General features: G+C 42.2%; 1 protein-coding gene across 3 annotated transcripts in view; it reads right to left on the reverse strand.

Annotated features, from left to right (window-relative positions):
• LOC120415778 (four and a half LIM domains protein 2) overlaps positions 1-14,425 on the reverse strand; it is a 306,724-nt gene that overhangs the window by 159,186 nt on the left and 133,113 nt on the right. The window contains exon 1 of one of the 3 annotated variants that reach the window (XM_039577403.2): positions 13,429-13,798. The exons of the other annotated variants lie outside the window; for them this stretch is intronic. Within the exon in view, the coding sequence (XP_039433337.1) occupies positions 13,429-13,583 (155 nt within the window). The 5' untranslated portion in view covers positions 13,584-13,798. Of the gene's footprint in view, positions 1-13,428; positions 13,799-14,425 lie in introns of those variants that run through there. 3 annotated transcript variants of the gene reach the window in all.

Genomic DNA, 14,425 nt, shown 5'->3' on the forward strand with positions numbered 1-14,425 from the left:
ATGTTTTATGTTTTGACGATAGACAACATCGAAAACATACCAATCTTGTAATTGATCCTTCCAGATTCAACACAGTTCATCAACCAACAACATGAAATACAAAAGCAAACAACTATTGTCAACTGGTCACTCGAAGAGGATCAGAACCCTTTGTTAACCGTTCCCATTTTGGGGTATCAGAACAATCTCAAATGTAGCTAACCATCTCCATCGCAAAGTGAAATCAAAAACCACGAACTATCGTGTCAGTTTGACTAATTTATTAGAATCTAGACCTTAACCTAATCATAGATCTGAGATCAAACAAATGTAGCATCTCATTTGAACAACAACGTCACAAGAATATTCTTGGACCAGAATTATTAACTCTATTTCTACCATTCATGATCTTCATTCATTAGTCACTCATCCATTCATTCATTTCCTCTTGATTCATTCAAAAACATTCATTCACTCATTCATTTTAATAAAGCTAAATTATAGTAGGCGATATCATACCTCTATTAATAAACCATCACTTGAAGACTGAACGTACGAAGTCTCAGTGATTTAATTAACTAAATTGTGAATTGAACTTCTCAAATGCATTTAACAAACTTTCATGATAATTATCTAGAAAAAAAACTGGAAATGCACAGAGAGTATCAATCACATTGAGAGTGTAACTAGTCGACATAAAAGTGGCTGCGTGCGTGCTCGTCAGCACACCCCTGCGGGCTCCGCACCACTTTACTGAACTGTCAAACTGTCACTTTGAACCTTGCGATGACGATGGCTAATCAAAACAATACAAAATTGAGTTGCACGAGGTGACACAGGTGAGTAGGTTGCTGCTAATTTCGCGATTTTTCTGTCTTCCAGGTGAATTCATGCTGCGCACCTGAGTAGAATGCGGCGGCTGATGACTTTCTGGGCGATGCTGAATCTGGCGATGTGCGGATTGGGCGAAATCGACCGACGAGGAGTCACCGAAGCGGACTTCAACTCGTGGCCACCTTTTTGGACGATGACGTGTGCTGGAAATAAAGCGATTTTACGACGATTGCGTGTTTTTGCTGTTTGCTGGTGACGACCTGATGGAGGGAATTTGCGACAACAATGTGTTTATCCGGGTTTCAGGTGTGCGGCTGGCCAAATCCCAAGATTCTTGCCGTTGAGATCTTCCAGCTCGTAGGACGAAGAACCGTGTTTGGCCTTTATTCGGCAGGGAAGAAACTGGGGGCCGTACTTCGCGTTGTACCTTTCCGCGGCATTTGACTGCTTCATATTTCGACGGTAAACAAGCTGGCCGTCAACAAACGATTTTGCGAACTGACGGTGGCGAAGATTGTACGTGTTGCGGGATGTTTCGTGTGCTTTTTCGAGGTTCTTCACGACGATCCGGTAGATCTCCTGAAACCTTTCCTTCCTACGTTCCTCCAGCTGCTCGGCAGTGAGATTTTCGCCGTGTCGTGACAACTTATGGTCGGTTCCGACTTCAGACATCTCGTGCCCGCGCGTTATGAAAAACGGGGTGAATCCGGTCGATCCGTGGACGCTAGTGTTGAGAATCATCTCGATTTCAACCGCGCGAGTGTCCCACATCCGCTGGTCATCCTTGCAGTAGGTTCTGATGGCGGCGTTGACCGTGCGGTTTACCCTCTCGACAGGATTAGCCTGTGAGTGGTAACGCGAGTTGAGCCAGTGCGTAACTTTGAAGTGGTCGATGAAATCCTTGAACTCCTTGGACAAGAAGCAAGAAGCGTTGTCCGTGATCACGATCTCGGGCACAGAGTTCCGGAAGAACCACTGCTCCTTGAGGATCGAGACGAGGGACGAACTGCTGATGCTTCGCACGGGTTGGATCATGACCCACTTCGAGAAGTAGTCAGACACGACCAGCATGTGCTGGTTTCCGCGGCGACTGCGGGGGAGGGGCCCGACGTAGTCGATTGATACGATCTGCCAGGGTCTTGTGGCTACCCTCATTTTGCCCATTTCTGTTGCCACCGGAACTGATGCTGCTTTTACTTCCTTGCAGGTACCGCACTGCTGCACGTAATGACGGATTTCGACGGTCATCTTCGGCCAGTAGTACCGCTGCCGGATGCGCGCCAGCGTCTTGTCGTAACCTGGATGGAAACAAGAGTCGTGACACTGCTGTAGAATCGCTGGGATCTCGGACTGTCGAGGAATAAGCTTCCACGCGAACTGGGAATCGTACGGGCCGTCCTGCACGGTGACGAATTTCAACAGCTGATCGTTCTCGACGCGGAAATCAACGTAGTCGTCGGGGTTGGCCAACACCTTAGCCTTCATGGTCGCGTACCAGGACGAGGCTGGCTCATCCACCTGCGCAACGGCTCGAGACAAGGCGTCCGGGACAACATTATCCTTACCCTTCCGGTGAAGAATGGTCATGTGGTAGCCCTGGAGGTCCAACGCCCATCGGCTACACCGAGAACCAACCTTCCACTTCGTCGTCATGATGTGGGTGAGCGCCGAGGAGTCGGTGATCAACGTGAAATGGTAACCTTCAACGTAGCCGCGGAATGCCTCGATCGCCAGGAGAGCTGCGAGCGCTTCCTTTTCGGCAGCGTGGTAGTTCCGTTCGGCCGTGGTCAGCTTGTGAGAGAAGTACGAGATGACTCGCTCGCCTTCGTCGTGTTGCTGAGTAAGAACTCCGGCTACGGCCACGTCGCTAGCGTCGGTTTGGATCACGAACTCCTTGGTGAAGTCGGGACTTCCAAGGATCGGCGACGAAATCAGCAGCTCCTTGATGTGGCAGAAGGCTTCCTCGGCGGCTTCGTTCCACTGGATCGTTTTCGACTTCGTCTGCAGCAGGTCCGTCAGGGCAGCCGTCACTCCGCTGAAGTCCGAGATGAACCTTCTGTAGTAGTTGGCCATCCCAAGGAACCGGCGGAGCTTGGTGATAGTCGTAGGTCTCTCGTACTCGACAATCGGACGTGTCTTTTCCGGGTTGGCCCTGAGACCGGACGTGCTGAGCAGATATCCCAGGAACGGAATCTCCGCTACGCCGAATTTGGACTTCGCCAGGTTGATGCTGAGGTTGGCTGCTGTCAGACGCCGCGCGATTTCTTCTAGAAGCTGCACATGATGTTCGAAGGTTTCTGTGACGACGACAATGTCGTCCAGGTAAACAAAAACATTGGGTTCCAGCTCACCGTGGCCAAGAACGTTGTCCATCAATCTGGCGAGACTTGCCGGACTGTTAACAAGCCCGAACGGCATTCGGCGGTACTGGAACAGCCCTTTTCCTTGAACGCTGAACGCGGTGTACTTCCGGGATTCTTCTGCGAGAGGAACCTGCAGGAAGGCTTCGGACAGATCGATTGTGGACAAGTAGTTGGCCTTGGGAAGCTGGCCCAGGATGCGACCAGGGTGCGGCAACGGGTACGCATCACGCACAGTTCTCTCATTGATCTTGCGAGCGTCCAAACAGAGCCGAACCTTGTTGGGTTTGATAACCGGAACGCAGTTCAGGGACCAATCCGAGTTGCTTCTCTCCAAGATGCCGGTGTCCAGCAGCCGCTGTAACTCGATAGCAACCAGCTCTTGCGTCTTCGGGGACATGGTGTAGGGGAATTGCCGGACAGGTGGTTTGTTTTTCCACTCATCGGCCAACACGATTCGGTGTTCGGCGAGCGGCGTAATCGTCAGCTGGCCTTCGCACGCGGGAATGAACTTCTTCTTGATGTTTTCGATCACCTGCTCCTCCTCCTCCGTCAGAATTGAACCCGTGGGTGGGGGTTCGATCGTCGTGACCATCTGGGGATCGTTCTCAAAGTTGGTCTCGTTCACCGTAGGGTGGATCCGGTATTTACGCCAGAAATCCATACCGCAGATGCAATCAACTGAGAGGTTGGCCACAACCAGCGTGGTCACGACTTTCGTGGACCCGCGGAAGTCGAACGGAATTGGAATTTGACCTAGAACCTCGAGCTCATCGCCGCTGGCAGAACGAAGCGTGATAGGTTTTGACAATTTTTGAATTTTGTTATTTTTGAATAATTTGAAAAGTTTTTCGCTAATAAGGGTGTGATTACTGCCACTGTCCAAAAGGGCGTGAATTTGAATTTCATATAATTTAATATTTACATAAGGACGATTATCGTTACGAAAAGGATAGGTGATTTGACAAATTTCAGCAGAGGATTCGTAATCTTGCTGGTTCGCGGGCTCCCAGAATTCTGGAGGGTCACGCAAAAACGGTTCTACGAACGGCGGTTTTGGTTCGCAGCGTTCGCGTTTTTTAAACAATATGGGCAATGTTCCGCCGGAAATCCGCGCAGGCCACAGTTGCCACAGAAAAGTGCACGTTGCTGGCGACACATGACAAAGTGATGACCAGCTCGACCACAATTAAAACACGAATTTTCAGGAGGAGGAGCGTGAGCATTCACCAAGTCGTCCAGGGTCATCGTCGGTCTGGGCGGTTGGCCGGATTGACCATTATGGTTTCCCTGGGGTCTCTGGGTGTTACTTCCGGCTGGACCAGCTTGTTGTTGTTGTTGTGGAGTAGATGTAGAAGTGCGCTGCTGGTTCCTGTTGTTCTGGTTCTGAGGTGGACGTGCAGGTTGACCTACGGCATTGACGGTTTCCCCAGCTGATTCTTTCTGCTTCTTCTTGTTGGACTGGTTCGTGGTGCTCACAGCGTGCACATTTCGCTCCAACCCAAACACCTTGTTGTAGGCTGGGAAGCTGTGTGCGTCCAGCATGCGTGCGGCGTTCACCAGTATGCTCAGGGTTTGTTTGGGGACGAAAGTGAGCTGCTTCTTGTAGTCGGTTCGCATGTTCTGCTTCAGAATTTGAATCTTCTCGAACTCCGGGAGTTGGTATTGCATCGAACGGAACATGCTCTCGACTTCGTTGTGGTAGTCGTGGAAGGACTCGTTCTTTTGCTGTTTGCGCCCGTAGATCTTAATCCGCATCAGGGCGTCCAAGTCAGGGTGCATGTACGTCCTACGCAGCTCAAAGACGAGATGATCCCAGTTCATGAGACGACCAAACGAGCATTCGGTCATGTACCATTTCAGGGCTGATCCGGTGAACAAGTGAATGGCCGAATCGAACAGCTCCTGGCTCGACACATGTTCAGCACGAGCATGGCCATAAACGGTTTCTAAAAACTCGTTCAACCTCAGACCTTGGTCGTCTCCACTGTACTTGGGGATGTCCCATCTTGAGACCGGTAGAGAACGACGGTTGTTGTACTGATTGGGATATTTGGGAAGTGGATTATGTTGTTGTGGATTTCGTGGGGGTGGGTTGTTATGCTGGTTGTTATGCTGGTTGGGATAATTGTTGTTATTTGGCTGTGGATTTCTTGAATTGATAATTCCAGTGTGGCCATTATTATTGTTGTTATTGAAGGGGTATTGTGGGGGTGGAGGATATTGTTGATTTTGTGGGGGGTAACCAAAAGGGTAACCAAAAGGGTAATTGTTGGGGTTATTGTTGTTTCCGTAAGGGATGTTGTTTTGAAAACTCGAAAAGGAGTTGTTGAAATCGAAATGAGAATGCTCACTAGGAGGTGGAATAGGATCGGGATTGGGATTAGGATTAGGATTGGGATTGACATCTTCGTTTTGACGGTCACGATTTGAGGAAAACGTCACTTTTGGAGTTTGGGTTCCCATCTCGCGCACTGGAATTTCAAACGCCAACTGCCCTTCCAAATGCGCAATTCTCGCTTGTAGATCGTGCATGTAATCCAGGTCGTCTTGTGTAAACAAGGATCCCACCTCTTTCAATGGGATCGGTACAGGAGGATTTGGTACGGCTGGGGGCTCTGGTTCTTGAGGTGGCTCTTCGTAGAACGCGTACAGCAGAGAAGTCAACTCCACCACCATGTTCTGCAGCGAGCCATGAAGATTTGGCGACCCTCGCGACACACGTAAGACTGCAACAAAACGTATCCCGAGGTGAATGAGTCGGTCTTGAACTATGTTTCGCCGTTCCTCGTCTACATCAGGTGTCATCAATGTCTTCAGCAGCTCGTATCGGTCCGTACACGTGGCGATTTCGTCCTCTGGAGGTCCTATCACGTAACGAAGTCCGATCTCCGCCTCGCCAGACTGCTCCTGTGCCAACCTGTTCTTCAGCATCTCACGTCGTTGATCATTTGTGAGATGTTGGTTCAAAATGACTTTTCTAGCTTTCAGTTCATTCAAAACTTCATCATCGGCTAAGTTTTCCACTCTCATGCGATGATACCACCTACCCAAAAGCGTACAGGCTTCATCAAAAGTGAATGAATCAGCCATGATTTCAATGAATGAATGACAAATTTAAATTTTTGTTTCACGATAATACAAATGTGAAAATAATTCGTGTAGGCATGCACAATTATTAATAAATGCTACCTAAATAAATATTGGTGTGAATAAATAAATAAATAACATTGAAGAATAAATAAGCGACAAATGAATCGATCATGCAAATAAATTAACAAAAAAATTGAACAAATAATTCAAGATCAATACAAAAGTACTAAATTTGACTTGAAAAATCCCAAAATTGAACTATTTTCAGTACGGTCGAGAAACTAATTCTTACGGACTGTTACCACAGACAAACAGACATGAAAGCTCGAACAATTTTTTGTTCAAAAAGTGGGACCAGTTTAAATTTGAATTTTGTTTGCCCACTAACGACATCTATCTACGATTCCTAGAATCTGTGTCTTCCCAATGACAGCAGGACATGTGTATGTATGTATGAGTATATGTTGACAGATAACCAAAGCATCAAAGGCAATCATAAACAAACGGAAAATCGCAGCTGCAAGGTCAGTTTGTTCCTTTCGTCACTGGCCAAGTAAACTCCCACGTTGAAAACATGTGCCGTGCCGTAAACAACACCGGATCAGATCGATCATAACGAAGACACTTGGTTCCGCTGAGAGAGCGGAGCCGCGGGGTGGTTCCATGCGGCCGTGTTCCGGTGGACTGGGCTGCGCCTCTCTATGCGTAGTGACTGCTTGCTTGAAAAGACGGTTCCATCGGCGCAGTCTCCTCAACAACCGGTGCAAAAGGAGAACCCGCCACCAGCCGCATAGTCTCGCTCATCCCGGCGCGCCCGTTGCCACGCTCATACTAATGAGGTGGGAGAGCGGCCAACGCCGTGCACGCATTGTGTCTACCGCGATGCCCTAGAACAATCTGACCTATCAGGATATTCCTTTGGGCGTCCGAACAAGTTGCTGGGGAAGTTCGGGACCAGGTCGCGTCAAATGAACAAAACACGTGAAAGGGGCTGGAAACTCCACCCATCGACAGACTTCGCCAACATCAACGTAGCAACAAACGTGCCAAAGACTTCGAGGCTGTGCAGCTGGTGGCAAGCTCTCCTCCTGCACCGGCCACAAAGAAACTGCACTGATGGAACCACCCGCTAAGACAAACAATCACTCTGCACAAGCAAGCGCAGCCCAATCCGTCGGATCAACAGGCACGGCCGCACAGAACCACCTCGCGACTCCGCTCATTCATTTCAGCGGAACCTAGTGCATGGTCTTCGTTATGATCGATCCGACGGGAAGCCCCAGAAAAACGACTTCGATCCGAAGATTTTCGAAAATAAAAAAATTACGGTGAATATCTCCACGCGTTGTCGCCTTGTCGACAACCAAAACAAAATAAAAATGAAAGCTCAAAGCTGTCATTTCAAAGAACGATCGCTGAGCACAATGGCGCCTCTGGTGGTGAATCCGGAAAACAATTACCATGCTTTTCGATTTTTTGAAAAATGACCGTTACAGTTTTGGGACAAGTTAGTGACCTCGACTTTCATGTCTGTTTGTCTGTGCTGTTACTGATTCATGTTCACACTTCACGATTGAAACAGAAAGCATAATTTGAGGTTTTTATCATCATGTACGACAGAGTTTGCTTGGGAGATCATGTTGTTGACTTTCTGCCTCGTAGGTTTCATCTGCTGACCTTGATTTTATTGAAATAAATTTACATTTATTGAAATTCTCCGGGAGACCGTTAAAAGGAATTTTCTTCTGGTCTATGGAAGAAAATTACTTTTTTGAAAAATTTTGCGTTGGGCGCCAATTGATAGTAATTAACTATTCTGGGGTTAAATATAAGAGACGAGCACATGGAGTCCCTTAGGGGGATTGCTCCATAGGGCGGCACACGTATCTACCCGGAGATTTCTCACACAAAGACAAACATTTCATACTCACGTGAACCACACTAATTTTCAACCAAAGACTAATATTTAGGATTTTAAATAAATAGGACAAACACAGCTTGATTGAGACCACATTTTAACTTTTTATTTAGATTTTAAGACTTTCAATAATTTTAAGAACTTTTAGGGGTAATAAATTAAGGGAAAGACGGGGGGATTTGTTTTAATGTGTATTTGTGTACGTTACTTGCATGCATGCGTTTTATCGTTGGGATCCTGATGCTCGGTGGCCGGCTTGTTGCGTCGCTGTCTTGGCTGCTGCTGCTGGTCGGGTTCCGGAACAGGAGGGAACGAACGGCGGGTCCGGTTGGACCGCCGAGAGGGCGTCTTCTTCTTGGCTTCGCCCCAGAGGGCCACAGATTGGTGTCGGCGCGGTCTCAGAAGGAGACCGCCAAAACACGTGATCGCGGACCCTATTTGTAGCGGAGGGTCGAGTTCGCGGGTCCGGAGGGTGGTGCACGCGCGAAAGGGGGGAAGTGGTCGATCCGAGCGAGGTACCACTGGGGGAGTCTTTGACTCGGGGGCTGGCCAACAGATTCGACGTTGTACCACTCGGCACTCAGCACCGCAGTGCTTCGTGCGGCCAGTCCCGACCACTTCACTTCACTTCACTGCAGGTTCTGTCTTTGCACCACGCTCGCTCGGATCCGTACGAGATGACCGGAGGGACCTAACTCGGTTAGGAATTTTTAACGTGTTGTGGTGTCCTTCTAACCGTCCGTGGTGCCGTCACACTCCGATCCGTACTTTTAGGCTAGTTGATTTTAATTTGTCGTGGCACTTCACTGTTTTGTAATCAACGTTTTTTTGTGTAAATTTTAATTAGATTTTTCAAATTCACACGCGAACTATTCTTCCCGTGTCGTGTGGTGACGGACGATCAAGCGGGGCGATCACTGGTCTTCACCACTCCGGACCGAAAAAGCAAAAGAGGCCGACACCATCGTCTGCGCCCGTATTTATGCGCCGCCTAGCTGTTCCCTCCAGAACTGTTTCCTGTTTTGCCACAGGGATCGGTGACAGCTCGATGACACTGACGTACGGGGTGATGATGATGTTCGCAGGGGTGGGGATAACAAAATTCATATGGGTTGGTGTCTCAGATGCAAAAGGCCTTTTTTCCCTAATGTCGACTATTTTTAATTGCATGCTAATGTTGAATAATAAATAAGTAATAAATAACAAATAACAAATAGATAAATAAATAATTTAATAAATAACAAAACTCCTAAATCTGAAAGACACCAACCTGGACGCTCAATAAACATGAAATATTATATGTTCAAAGTGTAAACACAGAACAACAAATACTGCACATTTAAACATTTACTGACAATATTTTACAATCTTCCTTTTATCAAGCTGGTTTGGTGTGGTTCGAGTATGATTTTATTGAAACCGATTTTCAAAAGGTTACAAATATGATGTCGGACTTGCAACAAATTAGTAAGATTTTCTGCTTTTATTTTAAACGCTTTAATGATTGAACTCATGTTTTACATAATTTTTAATAGTACCATGAATCAAATCAAAAATAGAACTAAAAAACGCAAATATGAATTCAATACTTTTTTAAAGGAAAATAGCAAATTTCAGTAATTCTTAAATATGTTTCATCCGATTTATTGAATAAAATATATCACTTTAATTTTATTACATTCAAATCAGTGTTTACCAAAAAAACTCCACCTTCAACAAGTCTAGAGAACCTCACAATACAAACTTTTTTCAAATTTCCATTTCGTAATCATTTTTAAACTGCCCATAATTGAATATTCGGCCATTATGCCAAATCCAGTATTCCGAGAAAAACGCGTTTTAGTGTTTGTTACCAAATCTCCGTCAAGGCAATTTCCCATAAGAGTGGCATAATAGCCGTTTGGTTTTTCGCATCGGCAGCCAAATCTAAACACTATTTTAGTGAAATTCAAGTTGCAGAAGATGCGTTGGAACATCCTCTACCACCTGGTGCTAATATCTCGTGTTTGCCAAATGTGGATATAAGACTTTTTTTCAACGGTGGACAGTAAAGAAGTTAGTAAAGTTTTGAGGAACAAATTTTCAATTCACTTTTATTAGTTTCGTTAGGATGAAATATGACATTTATAAAATAAAAAAGGAAACTTATGTATATAATTATTGCTGCCAACATTCTTCTATCCTATTCTCAAGAATTCGATTCTCTAGAATGAGCCATTCCCCAAAAATGTTTATTGTTGTTGTTTGACCAAAATATGGATTATATTTCTTTTTGTTTTGAGAATAATGTAATTAATTGATATTTATTTGTTTTCTTGGCACATACAAACCTTTAAATAATAATTTTGAAATCTTTTAGTCTTATGAAAATTAGAATAATCATTAAAAATATCACAAAAAAATATCGTAACTAATATTGCGTCTTTTTAAAATCTTCTAAAAAATCTAGATTTGATGATTTGAAGTTTTTAAAAGAAGAGCAATTCTCTACCAAAATCGGAAATGAACTTTATTTGTATTTTTTTATTTAGCTCAAACTTTGTGGAGCCTTCCCATGATGACCAAAAAATCATTGTATTGTATCATTGTATCATTGGTTCACCCATACAAGCCTCCATACAATTTTAACTCCATACAAAAATAGTACGTAAATATTCGAAAATCTGTTACTTTTGAAGGAATTTTTAGATCAATTTCGTGTCTTCTGCAAACTTGTAGGTTGCAGATGTAGGTTGATGAGGACTGTTCAGAAAAAAATAGGTACACGGGAATAATAATCTTGCCGATTTTTTAATTAACTTTTTTTTTCTACAAAAACTCATTTTTCCAAAATTGATATTTTTTTATTTCGAGATTTATATTTTTTAGAGAACCAAAATCCGCAACTATTGAGCCATAGAAAAGTATCGTAAAAAGTTTTGCCGCCAAGTATTTTTTTTTTTGAAAAAAAGTGATTCTTGGAAAAAAGAATTGAAATGTCACACATAAAATTTTTTTGGACACCGTTGGAAGAAAAAAATCCAGGTATTTCACTGAAATCAAACTTTCGATGGCTATATCTTGAAAACGAGAAACTTTTTCAAAAATCTGTGAAGTACTTTTCGATTGCAAATTCAAAATTACCGCAAAAATTAGATAAAAAAATTCAATGTATAAATTTTTTTTTTCAAAAATCACTATTTTCTTTCAAGAAATCATAACTCGGCTGCAAATTTTGTTGCCCATACTTCTCTATAGCTCAAATGTTGCGGGTTTTGGTCCCCTTAAACTTATGAAAATTTTTGAAAATCAAGTATTACCAATTTTGGAAAATTAGTTTTTGTGGAAATAAAGTTTATTTAGAAATTGGCAAGATTTTTTTCCTTGTGCCTATTTTTTCTTAATAGTCCACATCAATACCTACAAATTTGCCAAAGACACCAAAGTGATCAGAAAATTCCTTCAAAACTTACAGATTTTCAAATATTTACGTACCATTTTTTGTATGGACAGTAGGGTGACAAGAAAAATTGAAAATTTCGGAAAATCGCAAGAGATACCCTCTGGATCGATTCTTTAGGCAAAAACAAGTAACTGTGCCAATTTTGAGCCAAATCGGTTAAGGGGTTACATACATGTAGAAAATCACAAAATTTCATATTACAGAAAATGTATTAAATCCACTTAAAAGATGATTTTCAATCACTCCTGAAAGTTTCATGAAGATACTTTATAATTAAAGTATGTTACAGACGATTTAAGCTGAAAATTTTGCCATGCGCAAAGCGAGCTGTCAAACTTTGTGAGCGTTTTTCTCTGAACACCGAGTGAATTTACGGGTGCCACGATATCTCGAGATTGGATGGACCAAATTGGCTGAAATTTGGGGTAAAGACTCGCAAGACATATCCCGTGTGCATGACGAAGCTCGATATTGTAATTTTGCATTTTGAAAAAATACAAAAATAAAAAACTTTCGATTTTTTATATGAAAAAAAAAACATTAAAATATTTTTATCTTTTTTAAAAATAAACTTTTTGAAAATCGGCTTTCGTCATGCACACGGTACCTGTTAAACGAGTCTTCACCAAAACTTTGAGCCGATTTGGTCAAGGCAGTGTTGAGATATCGTGGCACCCGTTTTTTGAAACTGCTAACTTCAAAAAGCTATATCTCCCTTAGCCTTAACCGATTTGGCTCAAAATTGGCACAGATACTTATTTTTGCATTAGGAATCGAGTCATAGGGTATCTCTGATATCGATTTTTTTTTATTGTCACCCTAATGGACAGCTGCCAAAATTGTATGGAGACTTGTATAGATGAACCAATGACACAAAACGGCTCCTTCGGTCAAAGGGAAGGCCTCCACAAAGTTTGAGCCAAACCGAAAAAAATGGTCGAAATCGGCAGATTTCGTAGAGAATTGCTCAGAAGATCTTGAAAACTTGAAAGATTCAAAGATTTAAAGATACAATAAACATTTCTGAAGAATGTTTCATTCTGTCGACAGGATTTCTGGGGATAGAGCTATTCTTAGATAGAATTTGTTTTCGAAAGAGGAGAAGAAAGAAATCAAAATAAGTAAAAGCAAAATTATTCAACAAGAAGAAACTTGAAAGTAACATGACAAAGTCGGAAATTGGCGTATATTCTAAAGAAAAAAAGAATTTGTGAGAATCTCAACAAAATTATTAAATGCGAAATTGATGGATATTTTTAAAATAAATTTGAAAAAAATTAAAGGAATTGACAAAAGTGGTTTTTCTAAATGAAAATTATATAAATTCAAAGAATTTGAAAAAGGTGTGAAAATTTCGTGTGAAAATTTCGTAAATTAGAAATATATTTTTATATATTTTTTGCTCATTCTTGTAAGAATTGCTCAGGGGTGATCATAAGGGTTGTCCAAATTTAAGGGTTATTCAGATTTTTTTACTGGATGACGAGAAAGCACTTTGGGTCTTTAAAAAAGTTCTGAACATTGGCTTTGTTAAAGGTTTAAAAGGCTCAAGCTTCCGTTGTCGCGTGCTAGCGTCTTCTAGACATTTGTAGAGCTTATAAAAACAAAGAATTGGTTATTTTCATTAATATTTTTAATTTTTTAAATATTTATATCTGAAAAAGGTGGTAGAATTCCTTAGCTCTAGGAAATATCTGAAATTACACATTCTATGGAACATTTGCAGAACAAATCTCGGTGAACCCTTTGGAAACTCATTTTATTAGCCAAAATACTACTCTACCTCCCCCCACAAAATTTACCTCACAATCAGATCGTACAGCTCCTGCTGGTCAAAGACCTTGCAGTACGCGTGCAGCACCTTGACGCAGGCATACCGCATCCCGCTCCATGGTATCGCCGGACTTCCCAGGACTTCCCACAGCGGACAGTCGATGTGTCGCTGTAGGTCCAGCATATCCCGCGAACTGCCGCTGCCGCCGCTACTCCGCCTGCAGATGTGCAGATGTGGCACCGCTGCTTCAGCACTGGGGCTCTTCACTGTTTCAGATGGTCAGGGGCTTTTGAACTTGAACCCTTGCTTTCTTCCGCGACGATCGTCCATTTGGTCACATGGGAATGCACTTTTTTTACGTGGATGATTTTATGTTTTCACTTTTTGAAGTCACTTAAAACTTAAAGGTCTACATAATTTTAAGAAAATGTTGAAAAATCATGTGTTTTTGACTGTTCTGAAATTCGGCGGTGAATTAATCTTAGAGAAGTATACTTAATATCATAGTTAATAAGCAAACACTCTTCACAGAAAATATTTAAAAAAATAGATAAATAAAACAAATTGGAAAAAATGAAAAAAAAAATCGAAAAAAAATGAAAGAAAATGAAAAAAATTGAAAGAAATTGAAAGAAATCGAAAGAAATTGAAAGAAATTGAAAGAAATTGAAAGAAATTGAAAGAAAATGAAAGAAATGGAAAGAAATTGAAAGAAATTGAAAAAAATTGAAAGAAAATGAAAGCAATTGAAAAAAAATTGAAAGAAATTGAAAGAAATTGAAAGAAATTGAAAGAAATTGAAAAAAAATGGAAACAAATGAAAGAAATTGAAAAAAAATTAAGAAATTGGAAAAAAATGAATTTCTTACTGAAAGTAATTGAAACAAATTGAAAGAAATTGAAAAAAATTAAAAAAAAATGAAAAAAAAATAAAAGAAATTGTAAGAAACTGAAAAAACTTGAAAGAATTTGAAAGAAATTAAAAGAAATTGAAAGAAATTGAAAGAATTTGAATTTTTTTTTAA

This window comes from Culex pipiens, chromosome 3 (genome assembly GCF_016801865.2).
Source record: "Culex pipiens pallens isolate TS chromosome 3, TS_CPP_V2, whole genome shotgun sequence".
NCBI classification, from domain to species: Eukaryota; Metazoa; Arthropoda; class Insecta; order Diptera; family Culicidae; genus Culex; species Culex pipiens.